This window comes from Raphanus sativus, chromosome 4 (assembly GCF_000801105.2).
Source record: "Raphanus sativus cultivar WK10039 chromosome 4, ASM80110v3, whole genome shotgun sequence".
In the NCBI taxonomy this organism is placed as follows: Eukaryota; Viridiplantae; Streptophyta; class Magnoliopsida; order Brassicales; family Brassicaceae; genus Raphanus; species Raphanus sativus.
In genome coordinates, this window is record NC_079514.1 from 15,935,116 (window position 1) to 15,962,795 (window position 27,680).

The 27,680-nt window shown below is 37.5% G+C and overlaps 6 protein-coding genes across 8 annotated transcripts; 1 reads left to right on the forward strand and 5 right to left on the reverse strand.

Annotated features, from left to right (window-relative positions):
- Nucleotides 1–2,051: 2,051 nt before the first annotated feature.
- LOC108811682 (NDR1/HIN1-like protein 10) lies at nucleotides 2,052–3,404 on the reverse strand. The gene is made up of 2 exons (XM_018583768.2): nucleotides 2,704–3,404; nucleotides 2,052–2,345 (listed from the first exon to the last, which is right to left on the reverse strand). Exons 1-2 carry the CDS (start codon nucleotides 3,283–3,285, stop codon nucleotides 2,259–2,261), a joined length of 669 nt encoding a protein of 222 aa, XP_018439270.1. The 5' UTR covers nucleotides 3,286–3,404; the 3' UTR covers nucleotides 2,052–2,258.
- A 152-nt stretch (nucleotides 3,405–3,556) lies between these two features.
- On the reverse strand, nucleotides 3,557–5,791 carry LOC108811679 (uncharacterized). 2 transcript variants are annotated; one of them, XM_018583766.2, is made up of 4 exons: nucleotides 4,616–5,791; nucleotides 4,419–4,514; nucleotides 4,088–4,224; nucleotides 3,557–3,982 (listed from the first exon to the last, which is right to left on the reverse strand). In XM_018583766.2, the coding sequence occupies exons 1-4, from the start codon at nucleotides 5,732–5,734 to the stop codon at nucleotides 3,832–3,834; spliced, it is 1,503 nt and encodes a 500-aa protein (XP_018439268.1). In that variant the 5' UTR covers nucleotides 5,735–5,791; the 3' UTR covers nucleotides 3,557–3,831. The 2 variants fall into 2 exon arrangements, with proteins under 2 accessions (XP_018439268.1, XP_056865189.1); XM_057009209.1 differs by lacking the exon at nucleotides 3,557–3,982 and having other exon boundaries at nucleotides 4,069–4,224.
- A 156-nt stretch (nucleotides 5,792–5,947) lies between these two features.
- On the forward strand, nucleotides 5,948–8,206 carry LOC108811680 (myb family transcription factor PHL7). The gene is made up of 7 exons (XM_018583767.2): nucleotides 5,948–6,131; nucleotides 6,317–6,509; nucleotides 6,638–6,714; nucleotides 6,837–6,879; nucleotides 6,966–7,023; nucleotides 7,121–7,190; nucleotides 7,296–8,206. The coding sequence occupies exons 2-7, from the start codon at nucleotides 6,392–6,394 to the stop codon at nucleotides 7,791–7,793; spliced, it is 864 nt and encodes a 287-aa protein (XP_018439269.1). The 5' UTR covers nucleotides 5,948–6,131; nucleotides 6,317–6,391; the 3' UTR covers nucleotides 7,794–8,206.
- On the reverse strand, nucleotides 8,061–11,127 carry LOC108811678 (probable galacturonosyltransferase 4). The gene is made up of 9 exons (XM_018583765.2): nucleotides 10,943–11,127; nucleotides 10,822–10,856; nucleotides 10,700–10,741; nucleotides 10,530–10,617; nucleotides 10,287–10,447; nucleotides 9,757–10,031; nucleotides 9,316–9,673; nucleotides 8,653–9,228; nucleotides 8,061–8,525 (listed from the first exon to the last, which is right to left on the reverse strand). Exons 1-9 carry the CDS (start codon nucleotides 11,046–11,048, stop codon nucleotides 8,250–8,252), a joined length of 1,917 nt encoding a protein of 638 aa, XP_018439267.2. The 5' UTR covers nucleotides 11,049–11,127; the 3' UTR covers nucleotides 8,061–8,249.
- Nucleotides 11,128–15,838: 4,711 nt separating this feature from the next.
- Nucleotides 15,839–20,306, reverse strand: LOC108812767 (C2 and GRAM domain-containing protein At1g03370). The gene is made up of 8 exons (XM_018585113.2): nucleotides 19,436–20,306; nucleotides 18,110–19,351; nucleotides 17,846–18,028; nucleotides 17,478–17,761; nucleotides 17,270–17,386; nucleotides 16,924–17,186; nucleotides 16,683–16,848; nucleotides 15,839–16,568 (listed from the first exon to the last, which is right to left on the reverse strand). Exons 1-8 carry the CDS (start codon nucleotides 19,782–19,784, stop codon nucleotides 16,089–16,091), a joined length of 3,084 nt encoding a protein of 1,027 aa, XP_018440615.2. The 5' UTR covers nucleotides 19,785–20,306; the 3' UTR covers nucleotides 15,839–16,088.
- A 3,600-nt stretch (nucleotides 20,307–23,906) lies between these two features.
- On the reverse strand, nucleotides 23,907–25,929 carry LOC108808824 (probable E3 ubiquitin-protein ligase EDA40). 2 transcript variants are annotated; one of them, XM_057007336.1, is made up of 3 exons: nucleotides 25,697–25,929; nucleotides 25,489–25,602; nucleotides 23,907–25,405 (listed from the first exon to the last, which is right to left on the reverse strand). In XM_057007336.1, exons 1-3 carry the CDS (start codon nucleotides 25,787–25,789, stop codon nucleotides 24,203–24,205), a joined length of 1,410 nt encoding a protein of 469 aa, XP_056863316.1. In that variant the 5' UTR covers nucleotides 25,790–25,929; the 3' UTR covers nucleotides 23,907–24,202. The 2 variants fall into 2 exon arrangements, with proteins under 2 accessions (XP_056863316.1, XP_056863317.1); XM_057007337.1 differs by having other exon boundaries at nucleotides 23,907–25,402; nucleotides 25,697–25,927.
- Between the last annotated feature and the right edge of the window lie 1,751 nt (nucleotides 25,930–27,680).

The window sequence follows — 27,680 nt, forward strand, 5'->3', positions numbered from 1 at the left end:
TTATTTTCATTGATTGAACATTTATTTAGTATCTACCACTTTATATCATTTACTCCGGATGGGTTTAATCTCTGTCTTTCTTCCATAATAACTTTATCTCAAAATTATCTATTTTTTAAAAAACAATATGGCTAAAAGCCTAAGAGATCGACGGTTCAGAAAGCCAAATTGGAGATAGGAAATCAACATATAACATAGCTAAAGGTGAACTCTTCGTATCACGTGTAAACTTGTCCGCCGTTGGATTTTATGCTCTTGAAATATGTTTGATTTTAAAATCAGGAAAAAGTCTTACTATGGCAAAATTCCTCCATATGTATAGCAAATGTTGAACATTTTCATATGAGAACACAATCTTTTCAAAATTATCTATTTCAAACATCAATACCAGCAAAGTAGGGTATATCCCATATTAGTACATCCTCTAACAAGTTATTTCGGATGGGCTTAATCTCTGCCTTTCTTTCATAATAACTCTATCGCAAAATTATCTATGTCAAACATCAATATCACCAGAGTTAGTATATATTAGTCAAAAAGTCAACTTCAAATAAGTATGACATATATTAATCAAATACATATGTAATAGGGTAATTCTCTCAAATAGAAATTTTTTAAAAAATTCTCATAAAATAGCTCTCAAAAAATAAAATGATCAAAATAATCTCTTTTTGTTTTAAAATTTTTAATTTTAATTTTTTTTATTTTAAAAATTTGAACATATTCCTAAAACCTCACCCCTTAACTCCAAACCCTAAATATTAGATTAGTTAATCCAAAGGTTATAAATGCATATTTAATCTATTTTGATCATTTTCTTCTTTAAGAAGTTATTTTTGTGAAAATAAACTAAAAGGTTTATCTAAGAGAATTTTTCTATGTAATATTCCTTATATATTAAAAAAAGCATTACAATATTTTTTGTAGTCACATGTCATCACCACAATTTTTGTTGGAATTAATAAAATGTATCTATGTGTTTGCACGAATTTAATTATATAATATATTTATTATTTCATAATATGTAAAAAATATATAATACATAAAAGTAATTTATATATAATATTTTTTATGCACAAAGCGCATACCTTAATCTAGTTTGTAAGATATTGTAAGTGCAACTTAGCAAATTGTTAAATATCTAATAATACTCTCTATGTTTTATAATAAGAGTCATTTTAGGTTTTTTTATTCTATTTCAAAATAAATATCATTCTACAATTTCAATGCAACTTTATACATTAAATCTCTTTTATTTTATTTTTTTGAATAACCAATATATTTTTATTTAAATCATTTTCATTTAATTAATCATTCATTAAATAAAAATATATTATTTTATTATATAATTTTTTAATCCTCGTGAAAAGTGTCAAAGTGATCAGAAACTGAGTGAGTATTTCTTAAGCTTAAAGGCTTTGAACACATGAAAGAATGCAGGGTCAAACTACATTATTGGGTGTACTAATGAGAATTATTCACTCGACTATCTACTAATTCATACTATTAATTAAGAACAAATAATAAATTTAATGATTTTCTTATTTTATTTTGTGTGAAAAAACCTAAAATGACATATAAATTGAAATAGAAGAAACAGTTTTTAGAATTTTTCTTTTTTTGATAATTGTAGGACCCTAAAAACTTTCTAATCTCAAAGAGACTTATCCCAAGAACATTGCATCTGGGTATACAACTTATTCATCAATATATAAAGCTAAATGGCTAAGGTGAATTGAATCCATGACGAAAAATTCAGCTGAATCCCATTTGCCACTGAGCGAAGCAAGACAACTTGGTTTTAGTTCTCTGTATTCACCCCAGTAATATCCAACATTTTCAAGGTCAAATATGTTTTTTTCTCTAACAAATATAACACAAACATACATCGCCTATCTCCCTTGTCTCAAATAAAGCACGAAGCTTTTCGACATGTAGTATCGGATTAATGCGTACGTGACTATATGACTTATAAGCAAATGTAAAACTAAGAGTGGCCAAAGAAGGGATTACAGAGTGATTAATTATTAACTAGTGAAATTATTAGTGACTTCGGTAAACAACACTGTTACTACTTCAAATATCGCGTGTACAAAGGAACATTTTTTTTGGGGTCAGAATACAAAGGAACATAATAAAACAAAACAAAAGAAAAAAAATCCGATATGGATCCTTTTCCGTTTCTTTACCAGTTCAACTTTTTTTCGCAACTCCACAATGTTTTAGGGAGTGGTCAGTACTATTGTTATAAATTGAAGTTATACGCTGAGGCCATCAAAGCCACATTGCTTGTAAATCAGAGCCTGCTTCCTCGGACTAATGCCTATCCCGCAATTCACTGATACCTGCAATATCACATCAATACAATAACAAATAATAAATGGAAAGTATTAAAGACATAAAGTGTTATGTCCTGATAAGCACAAGATTAGGAGTTGTTATTTATGGGATTAGCTTTTTTTTAGCTAGTGGATTAAAGACAATGCAAAGTGGGACAAGTGGTGGTGGTGGTGTAAGGAATCCATTACTTAACAACAAATTCTTCTTCTCCTCTTTTTCTTTTTTACCCTCAATTCTTTTACTGTTTGTGGTAAATTTCTTGTTCCTCCATCTGTTCACACACTAGGCCAGATCCACAGTGGAGCTCAAGCTAAAATCCTCTACGACAGAACTGAAAAGAAAAGAGACAGAAGTTGTAAGAACCTGAACGCCCGGGGAATCGAAGTTCATGACCCGGATCTTAGCGCTAACATCTCCTTTAACAGTGAGCTCAACTCGGTCGTTTAACGAAGCGTCTCTGACAAGATCAGCCGCGTTGCCTTGCATAAGATTCACTCTATCAACAGTAATGGTCGCCTCCACGTCCCTAGTGGTATGCGCGTCTTGGTAGAATCCAGGCACCGTCGCTCTCCCCAGCGGCAAGCCTTTGTACATCACCGTGAAGCTTGACTCACCGTACCTGATCCCGACTTTGTTCGGGTTACCGGCGGTGAAGAGCATGCGGATTGTGAAGGAGAGGGAGGCGGTGGTTGGATCCGTAACGCTAGGGTTGGGATTATCCGGGGATGTGATTCCCATGTTCATCACTGCCACTTGCTGCAGATCGAACTGTGGTTTCTTCGGCTTCACCGCTAGCATCACGATCAGCACCACCGCGAGCACCACAAGCGCGAGAAAAGCGAGGAGGAGGAATAAGCAGCAGCAGCATCCCTTGAGAGATGCTGATGATGAGGAGGAGGAATAGTTTCGGTAATACGGTTGCTGATGCCTGGGTGGAGGAGGCATAATAGGTGAAATCAGGAAGCTCTCTCTGTCCTTCCTAGTCTCACTTCAATGGCGGTGCTGTGAAGGAACAAATGCTGTAATGAACAAAAGCTGTGAGAGAGAGAGAGAGAGAGAGAGCACAGTATTGACGACGAATTAATAGTCTACCATATACGATTTTAACCACAATAAGAAAATAATTAAGATTAAAGCAAGCCAATAATTCTCAATCTCACCGTCACCAAAATGATTATATACTAGTAAATAACCAAAGTCATCACTTAGATTGAGATAACTGAATGCCGGCAAAAAGATTGAGATAACTGAATTTTTGTGGTGAGAAACATATGTTTTTATGTACTAGAAAACAAACGAGGATAATAACTCAGATACAAACACACAGTAAAACACAAGCTTTCTTCTTCTTTTGTTACATATATGTCTTGTATGAAAACGTTTTGGTTGCGTTGTGTTGAAGTTGACCTGATGTTGAAAGACACTACTTCACTGGACTTGTGATGATCAATCAAGCACATATGCCAACCTGTTTCTTTTACTGATTCTGTCTCATTCCCTCTTATCTTCCTCAATATCTTCTTCCGTGTCCGAGTCAGTATTCTTGTCTAGCTTGACTAAGCTGATATCACCATCTTGCTTCCCCCCTGTCAGAGATTGACCTTCCTCGTTTTCCTCATCCACTTCTCCCGAATACGCATACCTGTCCAAACCATTATTTTCAGTAACTCTTAGCTCCCAAAACCAAGCTTCTTGTCGGTATGCTATGCTAGACAGGTACCAAAACCTTTAAGTTGGTGTAACATACCTTTGAGAGTTCTGGGACGGGGTCCAGAGATAGCAAATTATACATAACAACACAAATGCAATAACATCCCAGAAGGCAGTTATAGTCCAAGCAGTCTGCCATCGTTCATTAAACGGATCTGTTGCTTTGAAGTGCACCTGCAGGGAACAAATCATCAGGCAAGCTGGATACATTCCAAGAAAGAAGGAGATATCTTGATTTCACCACCAGTTTTAGGTCATCCTAAATAATATGTTCAAAAGCGCCTTGACCAGCAATTTTCCTCAAGTATGATTTGAGTTAATACAATTTTATTACATCAGTACCAAATAAGGCTTTGACAGGATGGTACCTCATACACTATCCAAGCAACAGAGGCAACAACCAAAACAGCAAGAGCATTTGAGAACTTCCGGTAAATATCCAACTTCACCGATGTCCGCTTCATCTGCACAAGAATCGATCATAACGAAGTTGATAAGCTACTACTCTGTTGAATCTTGCCTGAATACCTTACAGAGTTGCTAATCTGAAAAGAAAGAGATATACCTGTAACTGTTCCAGAGTTCTCGATAGAGAGGTAAAGATCCACAAAATGAGAAACGCATCCAGGAAGGCGTCAGGCAGGACAAGAAAAAGTTTCGCTCTTCCAGACACATCATCGATTATACCAACATTCTCAGCAATATCAAGCATCTCCGAAGCTACAAAGTAAGTAGCTCCAACAAGGAGAACCTTAGAAGTAAGACCACCAAGAGTGGACTTAACAACCCCAAACCCCATGGAAACACAAAGAATGAGAATCCGAGACACAGTCTTTCTAAAAGCACCAATGGTAACAACCCACGTAGTAAGCGCCAAAGGCCTCTTCCCGGTATTATTAAAATTCGCATAATCAAAGTACCAAAACACCATCTCAAGCAACCCAAGAACAATAACAACCGTTATACAATGCTGAAGCTGCAATATATCCTTCTTAAACCTCAAATACTGAAAGAACCAAACGGCGCTGAGAAGCAAATACGCAAACGACATGTACACATAGAACCTCATCAACGGAGCCATCCTACCGGGAAGGTACCCCTCTGGATTCTTCCAAACAGTCTTCCCAGTCATCTTAAGCCCCTTGAGCTTCGAATCGCAAGATATAAACAAGAGATTGTACATTCCAGTCTTCTTGATTTGAATCTCGGCGTCTTCCATCTTAGCAGAAAGAGTTTTCCCTTTGAATCGGGCGCGTAAGAGGATAGGCCATTTTGGATCGCGCGAAGAAGGGATCCTGATGATCTCTCCTTGCTTGCAGCCTTGAAGCTTGGATAGATCTGGAGTGCAGCAGATAGATCTCTGTCCGCCGTAAGCCGAGCCGCCGATGTTGTTACGATCCGAGGCCTCGAAGATCACGGCTTGGACTAGGCCGTTGCGTCCTTTTCGTTGTAAGTCGTTTTCTCTCCAGAGAGTGATGTTCTCGAATCTGATGAAGGATCGGGAGGAGGCGAAGATGCCTTCGCTGCCGCCGTAGAGGAGGAGAGAGTTGCCGACGTCGTGGAAGGGTTGGGATGGGTAGATGTGGGCGGAGGATTCGGAGACTTTGAAGTGGAAAGAGAGGAGAAGAAGTGGGAGGAGGAGAGAGAGGTGGATCAGAAGCTTCCCCGAATCCATGGTCGACATTATCGGGAAGGAGGAGGATTATCCGGCGAAGCTTTGGAAGCGGGAGAAGAGAGCAGCTGGTAGTGAGTCGCTACCAAATTGATCTAACCACTGGCCTTAATGGGCTTCACTGATCCTTACTGGGCTTAACTGGGCCTTGGTGGGGTTTGATCGAGAGATCCGGCCCAGTGAATACATGTGCAATAGTCAATGCCACAGACGCGAATTCGATCTATCGAAAGAGGCTGAGAAGGACTCTTCTACTTCGTCGCTCCTCAGGAAAAAATCGAAACTAAGACGACTGAGTGAGGTTAAGAGCATCATCGGATACAGGCAAAATCTGCATCTGATTAGATTGGAGTGTCGGAAAGACGAAGAAGAGGGACGCCGTTTGATTCTTGTATAGATCCACCCAAAGGTTTCTCCTTTTTATTTATTTATTTAGTTTCCATTTTCTATTTCCGGCATGTGATTGGGTGTTCATCTGATCTGCGTAGAATTTTAGACAAAGCCCTTAAACTTGAGTGTTCTCACTATCTTTTATCGTATTTACTTTTAAAGTTACGACCTTTAATGGACCTCGAATCATTTCTATTGCTGCAGAGATTTTGACTGCCTGATGATTTTGACCAGAAACAACTCATTAGTTTCGCTTCAACGTTTATATCTCTTAGCCTGATGGAAGCAGACGACGGTGGCAACAACTCTGGTCATGCTTCCAAACAACGTTTGCGTTGGACGCACGAGCTACACGAACGCTTCGTTGATGCCGTGGCTCAACTTGGCGGCCCTGACAGTGAGTTTCCCCTTTTTCTCTATGCTAATTTAGTAACTCATGTTTTCTGTAGTCACGAGAGGGAACTACTGCCTATCTGTTTGGTTAGGGTTACTGAATATTTGTCTTTTCTTTCTTTGATGTCAAAGGAGCTACACCTAAAGGTGTTCTTAGAGTGATGGGTGTACAAGGGTTAACTATATATCATGTCAAGAGTCACTTACAGGTATACTGCAAATGATACAAAGGCCTTGTTTATTCTCTTTTTTCTTCTTCTCCTCAGTCTTTTAAGTGTGAATGCATCCCCCAGTTTCTTTCGCTGATTTTTGTACATGTTTTTTGTCGCAGAAATATCGACTTGCAAAGTATCTGCCAGATTCATCATCTGAAGGTACGTGGACATTTAGTTCCTTTATTTTTCTCATGCTCTCTGCCGCCTATTTACCTGAAACTGGAGTTTCTTTAATTTTTTTCCAGGGAAGAAAACCGATAAGAAAGAATCTGGAGATGTGCTCTCTGGGTTGGACGGTTCACCGTAAGTGAAGTTTCATTGTTTGAGTTAGTTTTTGATGCTACCACCTGGTGTTTCTGATTTAAGTGATCTGAAAGAGGCTAACACCTTTCGATTACAGGGGAACGCAGATTACTGAAGCCCTCAAGTTGCAGATGGAAGTTCAGAAACGATTGCACGAGCAACTTGAAGTATGCCTTCAACATGCTACTCTAAGACATAATTAGTTAGGATTTCAGTGTAGCAATAATAGCATTTACTTTGCGTGAAATATGACATTCTTTACTGTTCTGTAGGTGCAAAGACAGCTGCAACTACGGATAGAAGCACAAGGGAAGTACTTGAAGAAGATAATTGAAGAGCAACAGCGACTCAGTGGAGAACTTGGCGAATCCTCAGCCCCAGTAACAGGCGAATCAGATCCTGCAACCCCTGCCCCAACATCCGAGTTTCCCCTACAGGGTAAATCTGGCAAAGAATGTGAGCCAGACAAGAGCCTTTCAGTTGAAGAGTCTCATTCATCTTACCGGGAGGCATTGACACCAGACTCGGGGTGCAACATTGGGTCTCAAGATGAGAGCGCAGGAGAAGAGAGATCATCAAAGAAGCCTAGATTGATGAGAGGTGGTGCAGCTGGTTATACATCTGAGATGGTAGTTGCGCACCCAATACTGGAGTCAGGCTTGAACTCTTCTTACCATCAGTCAGACCATGCTCTCGCTTTTGACGTTCCATCGACATCACTGCTAGGAGCTGAAAATGGACTGGACAATGTCTCAGGAGACGATCTATGAGTTGTGTGTATCAGGTGGCATCTGTAGTTGAGTGTATTACATGTAGTTTTGTTGTCTATCCTTATTCCTATTTTAGTGAGGAGTTTACTCCTAGTAAGGTGGCCACAGCTCTCTTATTATATACACTTGCCACTAGCATGAACAATGAATATATATGTCGTGTTGTGCTGTAATTTGGTAAAAACACCAACAGATTTACTTTCTTACAACACACTGAAAGTTTCTTCTGAAGCTTTTTAGAAGAAAAAATAGTGTTCTTCAAGGATATTTTCAGATTAAAAGAACAGGTATATTTCACTAATAACATCGGTCATCGGTCGTGACTATCCAAACAAATGTAGTTTACGTATCATCTACAATTTGGTTTATCATGTAATGAAGATCTCATCAAAAAAAAAAAACAAAAAAATAAAGTTTGACGCATATTACAAATGCTCTCCACTAGAGACTCTAATTCTAAGGATTGATGTTGCAGTCTCTGATATAAACGTGCTCATAGTCGACGTGCTTTGACCAGATGCCTCGATATTTTGGAAGCCCAATCTCTAGCCATGGTTTGAGGTTGCCGTTATAGTGGACCACGGCTGCTCTCTCAATATCCCTCTGGTTCACACTTGGGTTGTATCCAAGTCCCAGCACGTGCCATCTCCGCTCTAGCGGGTATGTTCGTTTCCAAAATGTGATGAGACCAGGCGGCAGCGTCCCTAGCTTCCATAATTCTCGGTCTTGATTCTGCAAGTGGCAAAACAGTTCGTGTGCAAGAGATCAACAAACATTTCCTTTAAATCAAAGACAGATGCGACATAGCACACACATCCACAAGCAACTAAACCATAAGTGAAAAGTATGTTATGCGTACCAGATTCTGCCATCGATGGTAGACCTCTGTGATGTTTTGCCTCTTCCATTGGTCCAGGTCAAAAACATTCATACCATACGCCCATCCACAAGCTCGAGGGTCGAAATTCTTGGAGATGAGTGGATTTGAGAAGTTGAGATATCTGTCGAAGCGATGAAAGCTTTCCCCACAAGTCTCTACAGCACCGTTGACATTACCCTTCAGATCAACTGACCAAAGACCAGACAGGTCCTTCTGCACAACTATATCATCATCCAAGAAGAGCACCTTGCTGAGCTTTGGGAAGATCTCAGGCAAGTAAAAACGAAGATGATTAAGGATGGATAAGTATTTTGGATTCCGGAACTTCAAGTTGGCATCTGAATTTGTGTGGTGTGCCCTGAAGTAGTAGTCTATCATCGATCGGGAACTAAGCTGTTTGAGAACAGGACTGTAGCTTGAATTCAGCCATGTAAACTCTTCAACGTTCTGAACCTGGATGGTGGCTTTGCCTGGTGGGTTTCTTAGGAACCACATCCTCATTGCCGCATAGTTGAGTCTGTCTGTGACGATGTGGAAGACATGCTTTGAGGGATGCTGCCAATAAAACCATTAAGACAGTAAGTTTTTACAGAAAGAAAACATATTCAAATGTTCAATCGGATAGATAAAATTACTTGTTACCTTTGCATTAGTTATGGTAGAGTTAACAACAACTGATGCAGCCAAAACATTATCAGAGAAGAGGGCATAGTGATAAAGCTGATTATCTTCTAGTTTCTCCTGATTTGGGAATTGTTGTTCAGACGAATTCAAAGCGTAGTAATCGGTAGTAAGGCGTAGAGGGAGGCAGTGAAGGCCCTTTGGAATCGTCTTGGCAGTCAACTGCGTCAAGAACATGGTTTGCTTCTTATGGGTCCCTAGCTGCTCCTCTGCCGAGTGGAGCATTGCACGTAGCTTCTTCACAACCGTGGAACAGTCATCTTGGATCTGCTTTCCTTTGGCCAATGTTAGCTCCATTGCTTTCAGCTTTTCTAGAGCACTGGGTTAAAGAAAAAAAAAGAAGATGACAAGAGAAGTTAATCACAGGAAGAAACTAACAGGTCATTTCTAAGGGACACTTACTTCTTTGGCAGATCCGAATCCATGGAGGCATCTGAGACAGCCCGTTGAACTTCTTTAACACGGAGACGAAGCTCTCTCACAAAATGTGGATTCGCCTTGGCAGCTGGAAGTGAAAGATAAACCTTTGCCCTAATCAGCTGATCTTTGAGATGCCTCACGTGAGCATCAGGCATCAACCCATTTCCTCCTCTCTCTTTCTCAGCTCCAGAATCTTTAGGCTCTTGCTCATCAACCTTTTCATTGGTTTTCTGGGTCAACTGAACTTGCATCCTTTCCTACAAGATGGTGAGATCGGTGCACAACTTAATTACAGTATCATTTTGGCACAACAACACCAATGGCCCATAGCATGCAATTAGGTGGTGGTCACAATAACTACTTTAGCAGCCACTGTGCAAAACAATCTACCACAAGAATAAGTCCAGTTTCTCCTAATTTACACTATCAAGCACACAGTCAAGACTGGAGACTAACAATGAGGAAAATCAATCTCAGTTACTGCATACTCTTGCCAGGGAAGTGAAACGTACCTTACTCTGGGAGGAGTCAGCAGAGACGTGTACATCACTTGGCTTATTATCAATCTCTGGAGCAGCATCAGTGACTTGTTGGATGGGATTGACAGTTAGAGACTGAGTCTCATCGTCGGTGGCCGAGAGAACTCGAGCAGCAGACAATTGGTCTCTCGTTTCTGAAAAAAGGGAATAATAACTGTGACAAAAAAGTTGAAAACTTTGGAAAAAGGGGGGAAAGAAACAAGAGGAGGATGATACCTTGCCTCCGGAGAGACGAAGAATCAGAGTCTTGCGTGGAATAGAGTACACTACCCACGACGTCTCTTCTCACCACCGCCGGAGATTCCTATAACGCAATTGAAACAAAGAGACTAAGAAGACTGAGATAAGATCTCTGAGACGAATCGAAGTAAAGGGGGAACATTCACCCGTGGAAGCAGATTTAGTCGATTTTCGTCGGAGTTGAAAGTCTGAACAAGAAACAGTAAAGCATTAAAAAAAGGAGGTAACTTTGAAGAACACATCAAAGGAGGAAGAGAATGATACTGACCAGAGCAGTAACGTCCTCGAGGAATTCGCGTTTAGCTACACAATCAAACAACAGAGAAGTAAGACAATGCGATCAAATCGATTAATCGGAGATGAGAGAGAGAGAGAGAGAGGAAACTGACAAGATGGGGTCTTGAAGGAGGCGGAGGGGTCGGTGGTGTAGAGGAGGATAGGAGCAGCGACGGTGAGGAGCAATAAGAAAAGAACAAGGTTTCGGAGCTTCACCATTGTCTTCGTCGTCGCATCAAGATCAAGAGAGAGAGATAGAGAAGAGCATCAATGTGGTGGTGAATGATTGTTCTTTCTTTTAGTGCGAGAATAGAGAACCAGGTGAAAACTAGCTGTTTTTTTTATAAAGACGATTTTACCCTTTTTACTCGGTTTAAGAGAGTTAATTAAGCGCATTCATCAATTGTTTTCGTTTCTTTCAAATCATTCAGCAATTAATATTATAAGTAGGCCTAACTGTATGATGTTTAATAATCTGATAATGATGTTTTAAGAAAGTAGATTTGTGTGGTTCAGATTCAATAAACCGACACGAGTTTAGTTGGCATATACACTTTCTTGAACTCAAATGTCTCAAAAATTCAAGAATGAGACTGTTCACTGAATATAGTAAAATACTAGATACACAACCAAGAGTAAAAGAGAAAAGACTTGTGAAGATCTAATGGATATCTCTCTGTCAAGTATACGGTAGAGACAACAATACAAGTTGTAACATAATGTTTGTCATCATCGCTCCATGTGAGACCTCCAAAAGCAACATATGTGACTCAACTTTAAAGGACATTTCATATGGCTCCTGGACTCTCGCCCCATAAGTGCATGTGGATGGATCATACGTTCTTTGGTTTCCGGTTCGTGGTCACAGAACCTGTGAGATTGATTAGACACTGTGATGGATGGATAGTTCAAGTCTACTACACTTGCTTCCTTGGGGAATTTGAACTGTCAAGTCATAGACTAGTCCGGCCATTTCCTGCTTGGTTTAGTCTGATATGCCCTGATCCGTAGTTGAATGAGTTTGCCTTGACGTAGGACAGTTGAGCAGCGGACTTACTCTGTTGTCTCTGTGTTCTTGCTACACGCGAAAGCAATAATGAGTGTGTGTATCTTTGCTTTTGACCACAAGGAACTTGAAGGGATATCACACCATCCTTGTCCATTTTCATGAGGAATAATGTTTTGTGTGCAACTTCTTTCCCTCGTCTAGAGGCACACTGATCACACTCGGGGGCTCTGCATTCAGACACAACAGAGTTACACTCTTATTTATCTTTTCTATTTATTTATTTATTTATTTATTCACTTGAAACCGCTAAAGCTTCTCCTTCTTCAAGAATGGATGCAAAGCCGTTGCTTTGTAGTAGTAATAAGATTGCGTTTGTAGCCTTCTCATGACTGCTAAGTTGCATGAAGAACAGATCAAACACTAAGAACATAGGCAAGAGGCGCACAAATAAAAAAACAAAGACTTGGAAGTCTGTCATATCATATCTTCCCAAAAAAGATCCAAGAAAGTCAAGATGAGATTCAGCTACGTGTCTAAGGGCTAAGGGAGAGATTTCCCACAGATTTTAATTATCAGATATCAAGGATATAGATCAGTTTGGTGAATACATCATCAAGCCCCCCTGGTGCAACTCTACATATTTTTGTCTTTTGGTGGTAGTTAAAACCTTTGCTTTCATCAAATAACCAGTTCAGGTTAAGAGACAATCAAAATGGCCAATGAGACCACTACACGTAACGTTTGAAACCGTGGACGTCAAAACATTGCTTTCATGAGATGTAAAAACAAAAAAAAATGTGAGATTGTGATGGTTTACTATAAGTGGAAAACTTAAGGAGAAAGATATTATCATATAGTCAAATAGCACATGAAAACTCTCCTCTTTAAATATGGGGATTGACGTCACATTAGTTTCATCATCTTTTTATAAGCTAAACACCTTCCTTTGCTTTGTTCTGAAAACTTTCAAGATAGCCCTTCTTTTCTCAGAAAGCAAAGCACCTCTTTTAAGTTTCTCTCTACATCTACAAGATATGGCAAAGGTACGAGATCATTTCTTTCTATTTCTTCATTCCCATTTGATCAAATCATATGCATCACTTGATTTTTTAAGATGAGTTTGGCCATGTGATCAGCAAACCATGGTGCTGAAAGTGCCGCCTATGAGTGAAAAATCCAGGATCAAAACGATGAAGATTGTGTCAGTAACATACGGTAAATTTATACAATCAAACATCACAAAAAAGAAAAAAAAAACACAAGCCTAATGAAAAAGAATCATACGTTTTCAGGAGTTACGGGAGTATGGTTGGAGAAAGAACAAGGGAAGCTCACGGTGGAAGGAGAGGGAGTAGATATATCTGCGCTTGTCCAAACTCTGAGGAAGAAAGTAGGCTACACTGACATCATCAAAGTCATGGTGGAAGGAGAGGGAGTGGATATATTTGCGCTTGTCCAAACTCTGTGGAAGAAAGTAGGCAACATTGACATCATCAAAGTTATTAGGGCAACATTTTCATGATGATGTGTTCTTGGGGCAACATTTGACATATGGTTTCTATTTGCGTTGGTGTTTCCGGTTTCTAGTTTAATGGATATTTCACTTGTTTGAAAATCACTAGATTTCAAGATATCTGTTGTTGGATGATGAAAGTAGCAGGAGTTACAGATTTATGAACATTCCAAAGAAATGGTTAAACCTTTACATAAAAATGTTGTTGTGACAGCATTAGATCATATACAACACCGCCCTTACCATGCCTTAAAACCCCTAAACCAACCAAAACGATATTTACTACTACTATTACTATGGTTTACTAGCTTAGATCTAGATTCGGTTTTGATAAAAATTTCGGATGAAAACGGAAAAATATATACACATAAAAGTATAAGAAACCAGCTTCAGATCCTGATGGCTTTAATGCATAACATTTATTGATGGAACAAAGGCGAGCTAGAGCGTAGTGTAAAAGAGAGCATGTCAACTAGAGATCACACCATCCTTCACAAAGGAACTTGAAGGGATCACACCATCCTTGTCCATTTTCATGAGGAATAATGTGTTGTGTGCAACTTCTTTCCCCTTGTCTAGAAACAGACTGATCACACTTGGGTGCTCTGCATTCAAACACAACAGAGTTAAAACTCTCTTATTTACTTAAAAAGAGGAAGAGAGTTTTTATCTATTTTTTTAATTAATTGAAATCACGCTATTCAAGAATGGCTTCAAAGCCGTTGATGTGTCTGTTGTATAGTAGTACTAAGATTGCGTTTCTATCGTTCTCATGACTGCTAATTAAGCAGAATATAGGCCACGCGCGTGAGATCCCAAGTAAACTTTTTTAAGTTAAGCCAACCAACACAAAATGCAGTCCTGTTAATATATATGCTCACATTCGTGACAAGAAGTTATTCCTAACAGCAAAAAGCAGGGACATGAAACAGAGACAAGATAGTAAACAATGAAAGAAGAGCTTTCCCACAGATTTTTAAGTATCAGATATCAAGTCTGAAACGCATATACCAAGATATAGATCAGTTTGACACAACTTGCTTCTACACGTTGTTGTTTTGTGGGTAGTAGTTAAACCCTTTCTTTCATCAAATAACCAATTCAGGTTAAGAAACAATCAAATGGCCAATGAGACCACTAGAGGTAACGTTGAAACTGTGGATGTGAAGACCTTTGCTTTCATGAGATGCGAAAATACAAGTCAGAGAGTGATGGTTTACTATAAGTGGAAAACTTAAGGAGAGAGATATTACCATTAGTCAAATAGCACATGAAAACTCTGTACCTACTCTTTAAGTATTGGCATTAATGTTCTTTGTTTTCAATCATCTTTATAAGCTAACCACCCCCTTTGATTGTTTCTAAGAAACTTTCAAGAGCCATTCTTTTCTCATAAAACAAAGCACCTTTAAGTTTCTCTCCACAGCTACAAGATATGGCAAAGGTACAAACAAGATCATTTTCCTTTTTTTTTTCTATATGATCAAACCATTGCATATCTGCAACACTTGATTTTTAAGATGGGTTTGTCTATGTAATGCAGCAAACCATGGTGCTAAAAGTGCGTATGAGATGTGAAAAGTGCAGGACCAAAGCAATGACGATTGTAGCAGGAACATTTGGTAAATTTAAACAATCGAACAAAATAAAATCACAAAACCACACTCGTAATGAAAAAAGCAACATACGTTTTCAGGAGTTACGTCCGTGCGGTTGGAGAGAGGACAAGGGAAGCTTGTGGTGGAAGGAGAGGGAGTGGAGATAGCTGAGCTTGTCCGAACTCTGGGGGAGAAAGTAGGCTACACTAAGATCATCTACGTTGCTCAATTCTAAGCCCTATTTTACACACCACTACTCTTATCTAATTTTAAGTGCTTTTTCTGGTTTCATGATGATGTGTTCCTGGAGCAACATTTGTCATGCTTTCTATTGCGTTTGTGTTTCCACTTTCTAGTTTATGGATAATTTCACTTGTTTGAAAATCACTAGATTTCAGTTTTCTATCTGTTGTTAAATGAACTCTGTTGCAATAGACTGCTAGTTTGGTTAAACCTTACATAAAAATGTTGTTCTGACAGCATTAGATCATTTACAACACCTCCCTTACATATCATGCCCTATAATCACTAAACCAACCAAAACGATCTTTACTACGGTTCACTAGCTTAGATCTAGTATTATCAATGCAGTTTATTCATTATCTAGCTAGCAGTTAAACTCCCTTAAGCAGATCTTTTGAGCTTGGATAACTTTGTCAATGCCTCTTCTAAGGGCTTTACTGATCTTGTCTTTCCTCCCCTGGATAAACCCACAAAGCAAGAAACCACAAACAAACAAACAAACTCAGATTCAGTTTTGAGGGAAATTCAGGATGAAACTGAATAATATATATATATATACACACACATGGAAGTATAAGAAACCAGCTTCAGATCCTGATGGCACTAATGCATACATTCATCCGATAGAACAAAGGCGAGCTAGAGCTTAGTGTAAAAAAAGCATGGCAACTAGAGAAGAGGAAAAAGCATTGAACAACAACACACGAAGTGACTACAATTTTGATCACTTTCGAAGAGGTTTAGGCAGAGCATATCACCACAATAATCACAAAAACTCTGTTTTCACTACAGACAAACAAGTCAGCTATTATATAACGTAAGAAGAATAAGGAATGCTTTTGAGCTTGAGCGCTAAATTGGCCCTCCATTTCTCAGACCAAAGTCTATATATTATGCTACTTGCTGCTGTTGTCTTGTCTGCTGCTATATTCCTTCTCCAAGAATCCAAATACCATCTTCAGCCGATCCTGCAGGTTTACAAGGATGTTCTTTGTCACTCTTTTCTGATGTCTACTGCTCTTTAGCCACTCAATCCCAAAGTATACTCGCACGTATGTCGAATTTGGTTTTGAGGCCACTTCTTCCATCTGGTATCTAAGATGGAGATTGAAATAATCTCCCAACGGAACTCCATGGAGAGTCATGACCTCTTCCACAAGCCACCCATTCTTGTCTGGCACAAGGGACTTTTGCTGTGTGCTTGTTACTTCTCCTCTGTAACGTGATATCCTCTTATCTCTGTAGTATGTCTGCCTCTCATACACATCAGCTTTCTCTGACTCCCATGGACTGCATGAATAGCTCTGGCAACACGCTCTCTCCATAGCCTTTCGATCTAATTCACCCCCACCAAACAACTCCATAAAGAAACTTACCTATAGAGTTATTATAGTCAATGCATGAGACGGTATTCAAAACTCATTATACATTCTTGCCAAAAGATTTAAGTGTCTCCATGTAACACATTAGAGTAAAAAGGAAAAACTCACCGGAACAGAGAGAGTCAAAGAGTAGACCTCAGAGAATCTGACGTCATCAATACCCAAGAAGGAACCACTCTCTTCACTTTGAAGTTTCTGCTCTGATTCCTCTTCAACAGCTTGCACTTTCTGCTCTGGCGTCAACGATTTTGCTTTCCACAGAGCCATTATTGTCCTAATGAGGACGTTGATATGAGTGAGCAAACTAATAAATAAACCATTAGGGAAAAGAGAAGGACTCGTCACTTACTTTTGTGCTACATTGAAAGACACAAAAGAATGGAAATGGAACTTAAGCCTGCCTTCCTCATCATGTGTTTTTGCGCCAATCTGCGCGTCCTTTCCTCTACCTGGTCTGAGAGTCATGACGACAGTGGGACTCCCCATCGAAGCAAGAGTGGGAGGAAGCACTTGAATATCCTCTATATCTTCCCACAGGAAAAAAAACTTCGTTTTGTTACCAAACAGGCTTGCATAAAAGCCAACTATTCTTGCAGACAGGAAAAGACGACCCTGCAGAAACAAACACTAAATTAAATTCAAAAAGGATGCAGTTGAATACTAAAACAATGTGATGAACAACAAGATATCGTCACCTGCAAAGGCATTTTCCTCTTTAAGTGGCATGTGAAGTCATTAATCAAAAATTCTTCTTGTGGGAGACCAAACAGCTTCTGAAAGGCTGAGTTTGTTTGAGGAGACCGCACATTAATCTGAAATTTCAATTTTGGCAGATAAGAACGCACATTAACGAATAAATATCATCATTAAATGTTTAACTAAGAAAGTAGTAGCCACACATACCTTCTTGCCCACTTCTTTCTCCATCTTAGTTAAATAGTCTCTAACAACATCTCCACCTCCTGTATGATCCAAGAAAACCCTCAAGTGCAGTTTGGACTGACAAGCCTGAGCGAGTTTCCCTTGAAGTGGAATCCACACATCAGCTAGATCAGATATATTAGACCTCACAAAGTTTATCTCAGCATGTCCCAATGAAACAGCCTCGTCGAAAGGTCCGTCGAAATCGTAAACCTCAATATTCAGTACAGAAGGAGGATCAGCCATCGCATCAAATTCAAATATTTCTGCACAAAAAAAAACAAGAAGATGAAAAATCAAAGATCTTAACCATTCAAGACATAAGTAAAACCATAGAGCAACCATTTTACCATTCCACTGAGGATGAGATTTCTGGAACTTGATGGAGCTGGTTCTCGTCTTCCCATTGGAAGTAAATACAATATACGGATCACAATGCCCGCTTGGATCTACAGCTGCTAGATCGACCCCTTCTATTAGAGCAACAGTTAGCAACCAACCATCTCCATGAGCTTTGATGCCATGATCACTGCCTACAATTCAAAGTTAATGATCATTCAAATACACACAGAAGGTACAAATGAGACGCCACAGTAAATAATATGAATATTTACCTTTCTGTTTTCTTGCTTGCATGAAACGTGAAATCAACTGCAATACTCTTTCGCACTGGAGAACGAGAACCCCACTAACAACAAACTCTCCAACTGAATCCGGCAAATCAAGGCCACTAAACTCGAGCCCTTGGATTGCACTAGGTAAGGACAGCATAATATGTACAAACACATACACACCAATCAAGAAAGTGGAAAACACAGTGAAGTTGGCGAAATATTGTACTGCCAACTTCCAGTCAGATTGGGGTTCAGCTTGCAAGGAAGACAGAGCTTGCTCTTTGTTCACCCCTATGTCCTTTGAATCCACAGGCTTTACATTTTGAGCCAACAAGGTTGCGTACTGTTCGAAGCTGTCTTTTAAACCTTGCCTCGCTCCATTCTCTATCATACCTTTCATCATGGTGCTCTGAAGAAAATTCAATCTCCATGAAATCACCAAACGGGAACACTGCTCCCCAGAAGGCAGCTCAGGGCCAGGAGAGATGCAGTAAAGCACTTCAACCTTGAAGGTACTTCCGAACGGCACATCCGGAGTGGAAACAATCGCTATAACAGAGTAAACCTCTCCATCCGCTTTGAGATACGTCTGCTCCTCTGTACCTTTGACAGCCTTAATAAGTTTAGTCGCAGCCTTGAGATAACTCACAACACGCTTAACACTCTCCCCTTCGTTTTCAAGCTTCCACGGTCCTATCTGAACCTCCGTGGTCCCTTGCAACTCAGTCAAGGACGTATAGAAACTCGAATCCGGTGCGAAAAGAACAGTGTTAAGATCCGATGGAGTAATCATAAACAACTGGTCAACAAGGATCCCGCCTGGTAGATTACCAGGAGTCTCATTCCCCTGATCTCTCGACTCCATAGCCTTGATAACTTCCTCAAAGGAAGCAGGAGACGACTCATCTTCAGAGAGCTCGAGGGAGAAGATCGATCTAGAGACCTCAGATGATGATGGCTCAGAAGCGTCAATGCTCCTACTAATAGACGGTGTAGGCGCTGTTACAGCAGCATCAGTAGCATTCTTCTGAAAAATCTGAGCGATTCGACCAGCCAATGATGACTTCTGCGAGTCCTTGGAAGAAGAAGCAGCGTCTTCGGATCTACAAGGAGAGGCACAAGTGGAAGAAGGATCAGCAGAAGTCTCCAACCCCGCATCAGAGGTCCTCGAAGCATCCGCAATAAGGTTCAAATCAACAACAGAGTTCTTCTGACTGAACCCTATCCCTAGAAGTATTTCACCTAAGACACAACAAACATTGATCAAGTCTCGAACTTTTGCATAAAAGTCAAAAGCACAGAGATAAGATAAGATGCTGTTATTACCACAATCTTTCTTGGAGGAGCCTTTCTTCTTGGGGAGAAGAGGATACCAAACACTGCCAAGAGACTGATTCTCGGCATCGAAGACCTGGGAAACGGGGACACGAACCTGGCCGACGAAGTCGTCGTTGAAGTACTTATCCTCGTCGAGAACAGAGACGACGAGCTCGTCTTTCAAATCGTCAACGCGGAAGGTGAAGTCGTCGCCCCATTTGGGGTTCAAGTTCTTCTTAACTACTTTGGTCCTCGACCTGTGTTTGCCGAGCTGCAGCCTGACGTAAGGATCGCTGAAGCCGTTGAGATCCATGGCGGGAAGGTTCCTAGCTTCAACGACTCTGACCTGGAGCTTCATCTCTTCTATTCACACAAACGAGATCGAGCAAGGAAGGAGAAGAAAAAAAGAACAAAAGGGTAATGAATAATGGAGCAGAGAGTTAGGAAAGGGATGGCCTTTACGAGAGAGGGCCCGCCATTGATGAAGAAGGGATCACACAAACAAAAAAAAGAAACAAAAAATCAGATAAGGATCGTAATCGTAAAAAGCTGCTTGATTGATTTGAAACAATGAATGAGGGTGGGGATTAGAGAGAGAGAGAGGAATGTTTTAGGGGTCGCCGGAGACTTATGATCAATTCCGTGTGAAGAGGGTTGAGGAGGAAGGAGAAGGCGTTGAGGATTTGACCTTTGCATTTTTGTAAAAATGAATGACCTTTTCCTATTTTCACACCTTTTCTAATTTCAATCTCTCTTTCTCTCTCTTTCTTCCACGTACGGAACGGTCTAACCTTTTTCGCACCATTTTATTGTGATAAAATAAATAATTTTTGGATTAGATTTGTGTTTCGCCGGATGGAAAGTAGCTCCGGCGTAATATTCGCTTCTTTTTTACGTGTTAGATTCTGATTCCGGCGGCTCTCTCTCTCTCTTTTTGGTCTTTACTAGTAGTGAGTAGTAAGTAAGGCTTTGAATTGATCTTCTCAGTTTCAGTTTCCCACTTTTGGATATATTTAATGAATGAACCGAACCTAGCAGCTTTCTTAAGGCCGTGTAATCATATCTTGGGCTTTTAAAAGGCCCAAGTTCTACTGGACCTTCCGAAATTGTAAATAATGTAGCATGGTCATTGCATCTTCTCAACTTTACAAACGCACCTAAAATTTTCTAGCTAAATATTTTAAAACAAGGGTATAAACATTTATAAAATAAATATACTATAATAATTTTTGCTATATACTTTAACTTTAAATTAATTTATAATTTTATGCATAATTTATATTAATAATATTACATTACTTTAGTTAGACATATGATTTTAGTTATCATTTACGTATTAAATTACATTTATTTATCTGAATTCAATTATTTTCGCTTCTTTTTTACGTGTTAGATTCTGATTCCGGTCGCTCTCTCTTTTTGGTCTTTACTAGTGAGTAGTAAGTAAAGGCTTTGATCTTCTCAGTTTCAGTTTTCCACTTTTGGATATATTAATGACTGAACCTAGCAGCTTTCGTAAGGCCGTGCAATCATATTTTGGGCTTTTAAAAGGCCCAAATTTTATTAGACCTTCCGAAATTGTAAAGAATGTTGCACTTATTTTAGTTTGGTTATTGCATCTTCTCAACTTTACAAACGGAACTAAAATTAGCTAAATATTTTTAAACATCAGTGTGTCCACGCGGATATTAATTTTTAATTTTAAAACATCGATAGTTTTTTCATAACTAATATTATATATTTTAGATGTATCAGTATATAATTATAACTAATTATATTCAAAAGATACATACCGAATTGGAAAAGATAGTTATTTTTAGTACAAATATCTTCATTTCAGATCTATTGGTTATTTAGATATTTTTAGGTTTTTATACATTATAACCAAATTCATCCGACCTAAAAGAATCCAACTCAAAACTCACACATAAATTTATAATATCCAAATGAATCCTAATTTCAAAAATAACCAGTACCTAGATAGGTACTCGAATATTCATGCTTAACTTATTTTGTAAACCAATAAAAAATATTTCTATGCGTTTAGCTAAATTAAGTGAAACATAAATAGTTTTTTTTTATTTAGTAAAACAGTTATATGGAGTAGAAAATTAAGTAATAATAAATGTAATATATTTTTCAACGACTGAAACTAATATTAAATATTTTTATTTTTTTACGAAATAAATATTTTATTTGCTTACAAAATATATCTTTCAACTAGTGAAACTAATATTAAATATTTTTTTTAGTAAAACAGACTAAACCAAACTTTTAACAATATGAAAAATTTAGTTATTTTACATTTTGATTTTTACAATTGGTACAAAGTTAATGTTTATTAACTAAAAATAAAAATGTACACTATTATTATTTTGGTAATATAATTAATGATGAAATGTATTGTTAAGGTAAGATAATTAATAAAATTATTAAATTAAATGAATTATTATTGTGATGGTAATATAATTAATGATGTAATGTATTTTTAAGGTAATATAATTAATTAAATTGTTAAATTAAATGAAAAATGAAAAAATAATTAACGTAAAAATTTGTTAAAATGAATGTTAATTCTATTTTATTTTGTTTCAATAGAATAGATACTTATCAATACATACTTGGAAGACATTCCATGTCCATTATTTGTGAAGTAATTTGACACATGTCATCATCATATTTAATTTTAACAAAAAAAAATAACATGGCTTACAAAAAAATGACATGACATTTATTTAATTTTGACATATACAGTTTTTCTTATAAATATTTATAATTTTTGGTAAGATGTTTTAAATATGGTAATGACCATTAATTCATATATGATCATTAATATTAATTTTCTATATAAATATTTATTTTTGGCAAAATTATGAAAATATAGTAATAACTCATATTCCACTACTAAACTAATATATATATATAATATATATATATATATATATATATATATATATAACACTAATAAAATTAAGCTAATATAACTACAAAAATAATTCTTTACATCAACTTATATATATTATATTTTTATAATATCTAATCTATTAATTTAGGGATTGGTTTTTATCTACTGTTTAAGGTTGTAATTTAAATTTTGGTCTCTTTCTTAGTTGTTGCTAGAATATATCACATCTCCTACAAAATACATTCTCCTCTATGAACATATATATCTCTGCTACGATGTCTTGAACAATCCTGAAAATATGCAAAATATCATAACTGCTTAATAAGTACTATTTATTATAATAGATAACAAAACCATTTATTCGATAGTAACATAATAACAAATATAACTGTTAAATTGTGTCTAAACTACCTGATATTATTGTGATCTATATAGAGAATCATAACTAATTAAATGGAAAGTTCATGTTTGCTAAATCATCCCGTCTTTGCTTATCACTAAAACATTTCGAAATCATCCCGACTTTGCTTATATAGCACCATATAGTTATATATATTTAATATAAATAATATATATGTGTCTAATATATATATAATATATATATATATATATAAATATTACACAAAATATATATAATATTATATACACATATTATATATAGCATATATTAAAATTAAAATTTAACAAATCAATTTCCGCCCTTTAGGGCGGGTCCTAATCTAGTATTAGCTTAATTTTAAGTGTCCATCAACAAATACAAAGCTAAAACAACATTAATTAAATATTTTTTTGATAGTTAAATGATTAAAATTTTATTTAAATTTATTTTGTTCATGTAATTAACAAATTAATTCTCTGGATTTGACATATTTATAAAACAAATAAAATTCAAAATTTATTAAAATTTACATATATATATGGTTATTTAAAACTAGATGATAAATTTACATAAATATAATATATTAAAATTTAAATAAAATAAAATTGAAATAGTTAAACGAAAAAAAAGAAAATAAGTCTACAAAAAATATCTTTTTGATTTTTTTTAAACCGTTAAAGTTAAATTTGAAAAGTTATAATGTCTAGATATAAATATAAATTCTCTTTAAATAAAAAATATTATTTGTAAAACTAATATTTTCTGCGCATAGCATAGAAAAACACCTAGTACAATTCCTAAAAGAAAAGCTTCAATCAAACCGCGAGTATCCATATTTCTTGCATATACAATTCCTAATGGACATAAAATTTTGCACACAATGTTAGACCCAAATATCCTGATGTCATTCACATAGATTCAGAAAGTACCAGTTTAATTTAATTTGTTGAGTCCTAATCGAATTTTTCAAATTCATGACAGAAAAAATACTATTAAACAGAAAAACAAAGTTATACTCTAATTTTAGAAAAAAACTACACAATAAATTAAATGTGACTACATTTCCTCAGAGTAAAGACTAGCAATAATTATCTCAGTCGGCCTTCTCTCTCCCTTGAATCAGTAATCTATGTTTTACTTTTCAAAGTTCCATTCTACACCATTTCCTCAGAGTTAAAAACTAGCAATAATTAAGTGGATCACAACTGTATGAAGTCTCTGGTCTTGAATTAATCATGAATTCGTGGTATGTTTACATAAGCAATACTGAGAAAGTTTACAAGTAAGATGCTCACTAATTAACAAGATTAAAATAATCAGAGATTTACAGTTTCATGCAACCGCTTTGCCCATCTTCTAGCCATAAAAGGATCATGATAGTCCCAAGTTCCTGTATTCATGCTTCTTCTCACACTATTGCTGTTCATATAGTCATCATCCCTCTCACCTGCAGATACACAATCACCAGTTTCTATCCCTTCCTTATCGTCAACTAAGCCCAATGTAGTCTCCCTCCTCTCCTGATACACTCATTACTGTCTCCTTCCACATAGCTATAGCAGAGACGAACACTGACGTGTCCACCAAGATCTAGCAACACTTGCCTCTCTTCACCACCTCTCAACTCGCCTACTTTAACAATCTTCCCTTCCATACCAATCCTCAGTTGAATATCACTCGCTACTCCTCCCAACACGTTTTCAAGAAACTCTTCCAACTTATGCAACACAAAACCATTCCAAGTCTCAGCACCAAACCCCACGTGAAACCTATGGACCATGACACCTCTATGCATCACGCTGTTGGGATAATATGAGCTACTTGAGATATGCAGAATGCTGCACTGTGGATTCTTGTATGCACGGTCTTGGAGTACTTTAATGCCCTTAAGGATGCCTTGAGAAGGATCAGTTTGTCCTGTATAGAAGAGACGGTCAATGACTCTAAGAGCTGCCCGCTTTCCACATGAAGTCATGCGTCTCAGAGCAAACACGCGTGATGCAACACACGAGTATGTCACTATGGCTAGACGATCAACCGGTCGAAGGGAGGAGGTTACTAATATCATTGCTTGCTTGAGAAGGCGAGAATGTGGCCCGCTTGGACTCGCAACCAACACCAAGTCAACGGGTTGTGGATCTTTCAGCTTCACCGAGAGATAGGCACTTCTTGTTCCCAAGGAAGTGCACAGTACTGATGGAGAGAACGAACTGGTCAAGTGACTTTGACTTGTATCGAACCCGGTTCTACACATTTGCAATGGAGAATATGCACCTTGGAGAGGCTGGAAGCAGCATGGATAAGACACGAGATTGGGGGCAACTGTGAGAGGGACTAAAGAGAAGTCTAGACGAGGATAAATGGTGGTGGAAGGGGAGATAGGATCATCGTCGTCGTAGCGAGCAGAGCGGAGTAACGAGCGTCTTTGGACGCGGGAAGTGGCGATGGAGTCATCAAGAATACGAAGAACAGGGTCGTCTAGTTGGCGTTCAGAGAGGTGTGGAAAGGAAGGAGGAGGGAGATGGGTCCAATAGGCGCGGCAAACAGGACAAGTGACACTTCCATGACGCACATTGGAAGCAATGCACGAAAAGTGGAAGGTGTGAGAGCATTGTCCCGTGAATGTAGCTTCACCGGGAGAGTGATCATCATCATAGTGACTCAGAGGTTCTAGACAAATAGCGCACAAGGTCTGCTGAAGCAACGACAAAAAACCCCACAGATCCATGAGTAAACAGAACATGTTTAGTTAAAACGAGAGTAAGGCGAATGGGATACCGTAGAAGTAGGATGAGTGGAGTCTGCTTTATCTATGGCTTCTTCATAGACCTCATGGTGATAGGGCAGAAAAACATTATCTGGCTTTATAATAGCTTTAGATCCCCGTGAACTCTGTTTCACATGTGGAAAGACAATAGCTTTGTCAGTGAAAACCTCATGAAACACAAGTTGGTAAAACAAATGACAGGAAGGAGAAGAAGCATACCAGAGGAGGAAGAAGAGAGAGAGAACGACAAGCAGCTAGGACCAGTTTCTTTGTGGCCTTCCTCAGCTTCGAAGTTGTTCGTCCCATTCCCATGAGGAGAGAAGACAAAAGAGAGACGAGAAGGAATCTCGCACACTCAAGGGATGTTCAACTGTTTGAACTTTGAAGATAGGGCAATGTGATACACGAAGAGTATTAATAGAGACGTTAAGGATAAAGAGTTAAAGGAAAACAGCTTAAAAGAAAAACTTGACCGCGACTCTTTCGGCTTTTGTGTGTTTTTGACTGCTCTTCTTTTTCTAATTATCATGTAAAGAAGTGCTCAAGAGGCGCACTATTTTTTCAAACTAAAAAAAAAAAAGAAAAACACATCTGAGACAAGATTGGACCCACACACTCTGTTTCTTCTATTTGTCATTGTGTCGTTACTGGCTTCTTATTCAACACACAACACAAGACAACATTCATACCTTCCATGGTCCATAGTCCATAGTCCACACCTTTTTTTTCGATCCATAGTCCAGACATTTTAAAACAAAATTTAGAAAATAACTACAAACCTCTTTGCTTGCTTTATAAGATACAGTTTCCCATCTCAGAGGTATCACCCTCCTCCTTGCTGAGCCAGTCCATACCCTCCTCCTTGCTGAGCCAGTCCATCAAGTAAATCTCTTTGACAAGCCAATGCCTCATAATATATTCTACAATAGGATTGTAATAAGAGATGTCTTAATGACCAGTACATGAGAATTAGTCCAAACAAGTATATCACTAGTGACATTGTAAAAATGTGCTAATCATGTAGAGGGACAATGAATTACAACCAAAAGGCACATAGAATAAATATTCTTTAGTCTGTATTCAAGGAGAATCAGATTTATAAGAAGAGGCCTTTGTACAACATGACACCAAGCAAACATCACCATCATGACAAGACAAGACAGCCTCTCCCCCCCCCCCCCCCCCCCCCCCCCCCCACCAATACTTTACACAACGCATATAGATTCAAATCAAATAATCACATACTATTCATCTATCTTATTAAAACAGAAACATTCTGTTAGACTTAACATTTATTTTGTAAGTTTTAAATTAAATACACATTTATACTTTATAGTTAAACATACATTAAGTCACTAATGTTTCTTTCTTTATACTACTATCCATGTTTCCAAACAATATAACTTATTTCTTTATAGTACTATCAATGTTTCCAAACAATATATTTTTATACTACTATCAATGTTTCCAAATAATACAATAATTAATCTTAGTTATTTTATATCTATCATTTTCTTTTAAAATTTTGTAGAAACGTCATAATTTCATAAATTGCAAAATAGTGAACTTTAAAATTTCGATTATAAGATTACAAATTATGAAACTATTACAATTTAAATCCAATTAGATTACATATCGATCATCCATCAATTCAATCGGTTAGTCTCGGGTTTTAGTGATTTTTTAATATGAATATTTTAAAAACATAAATTGAATTATCAGATCTCCGGATTAACCGGTATAATCACAATCGGGTTGAATTTAAAAATACTGATTTAAACAAAAATATTTTAAATACACACTCTTTAAAAATAACCAAAATATTTGTTAAATTATTAGTGAAATTTTTCATCGTAAAATATCCCGCGCTTCAAAAGCGCGGGTCAAAATCTAGTTTTCTCTTACAAAAGGTCATTAATTTATAAGTGATCCGGTCAAAAGATGGAAAAGTAGAAATTAACGGTAATAAGATTAATTTTAATCACCCACTATTATTCACCTTCTGTTACACATAAAAGGGCATAACTATAGCTATAAGTGATCCGGTCAAAAAGAGGAAAGTAAAGATAATCGGTGATAAATTAGATTAGTGTTGTAAAACTAAGTGGAGAAACTTGTTTCTATTATTAATCTCGACCAGGGGTCTTACATATATATATATATCAGGTCGTGTTTATCCTAAGTGGATAAGTACAACAGTCGA

Coding starts and splice junctions, on each gene's coding strand:
- LOC108811682 (XM_018583768.2), bottom strand. CDS start 3,285: ATGCCTCCTCCACCCAGGCATCAGCAACCGTATTACCGAAACTATTCC. Junction 2,346..2,703: donor TCGATTCCCCGGGCGTTCAG/GTTCTTACAACT, acceptor GTGATATTGCAG/GTATCAGTGAATTGCGGGAT.
- LOC108811679 (XM_018583766.2), bottom strand. CDS start 5,734: ATGTCGACCATGGATTCGGGGAAGCTTCTGATCCACCTCTCTCTCCTC. Junction 4,515..4,615: donor GAACTCTGGAACAGTTACAG/GTATATCTCTTT, acceptor ATTCTTGTGCAG/ATGAAGCGGACATCGGTGAA. Junction 3,983..4,087: donor CCGTCCCAGAACTCTCAAAG/GTATGTTACACC, acceptor TGGTTTGGACAG/GTATGCGTATTCGGGAGAAG.
- LOC108811680 (XM_018583767.2), top strand. CDS start 6,392: ATGGAAGCAGACGACGGTGGCAACAACTCTGGTCATGCTTCCAAACAA. Junction 6,880..6,965: donor GCCAGATTCATCATCTGAAG/GTACGTGGACAT, acceptor ATTTTTTTCCAG/GGAAGAAAACCGATAAGAAA. Junction 7,191..7,295: donor GATTGCACGAGCAACTTGAA/GTATGCCTTCAA, acceptor ACTGTTCTGTAG/GTGCAAAGACAGCTGCAACT.
- LOC108811678 (XM_018583765.2), bottom strand. CDS start 11,048: ATGGTGAAGCTCCGAAACCTTGTTCTTTTCTTATTGCTCCTCACCGTC. Junction 9,674..9,756: donor GATTCGGATCTGCCAAAGAA/GTAAGTGTCCCT, acceptor TCTTTAACCCAG/TGCTCTAGAAAAGCTGAAAG. Junction 8,526..8,652: donor ACCATCGATGGCAGAATCTG/GTACGCATAACA, acceptor TGCCACTTGCAG/AATCAAGACCGAGAATTATG.
- LOC108812767 (XM_018585113.2), bottom strand. CDS start 19,784: ATGAAGCTCCAGGTCAGAGTCGTTGAAGCTAGGAACCTTCCCGCCATG. Junction 18,029..18,109: donor GCAAGCAAGAAAACAGAAAG/GTAAATATTCAT, acceptor TTTGAATTGTAG/GCAGTGATCATGGCATCAAA. Junction 17,187..17,269: donor AGAGGAAAATGCCTTTGCAG/GTGACGATATCT, acceptor TTGTTTCTGCAG/GGTCGTCTTTTCCTGTCTGC.
- LOC108808824 (XM_057007336.1), bottom strand. CDS start 25,789: ATGGGAATGGGACGAACAACTTCGAAGCTGAGGAAGGCCACAAAGAAA. Junction 25,603..25,696: donor TCTCTCTTCTTCCTCCTCTG/GTATGCTTCTTC, acceptor CATGTGAAACAG/AGTTCACGGGGATCTAAAGC. Junction 25,406..25,488: donor CCACTCATCCTACTTCTACG/GTATCCCATTCG, acceptor TCGTTGCTTCAG/CAGACCTTGTGCGCTATTTG.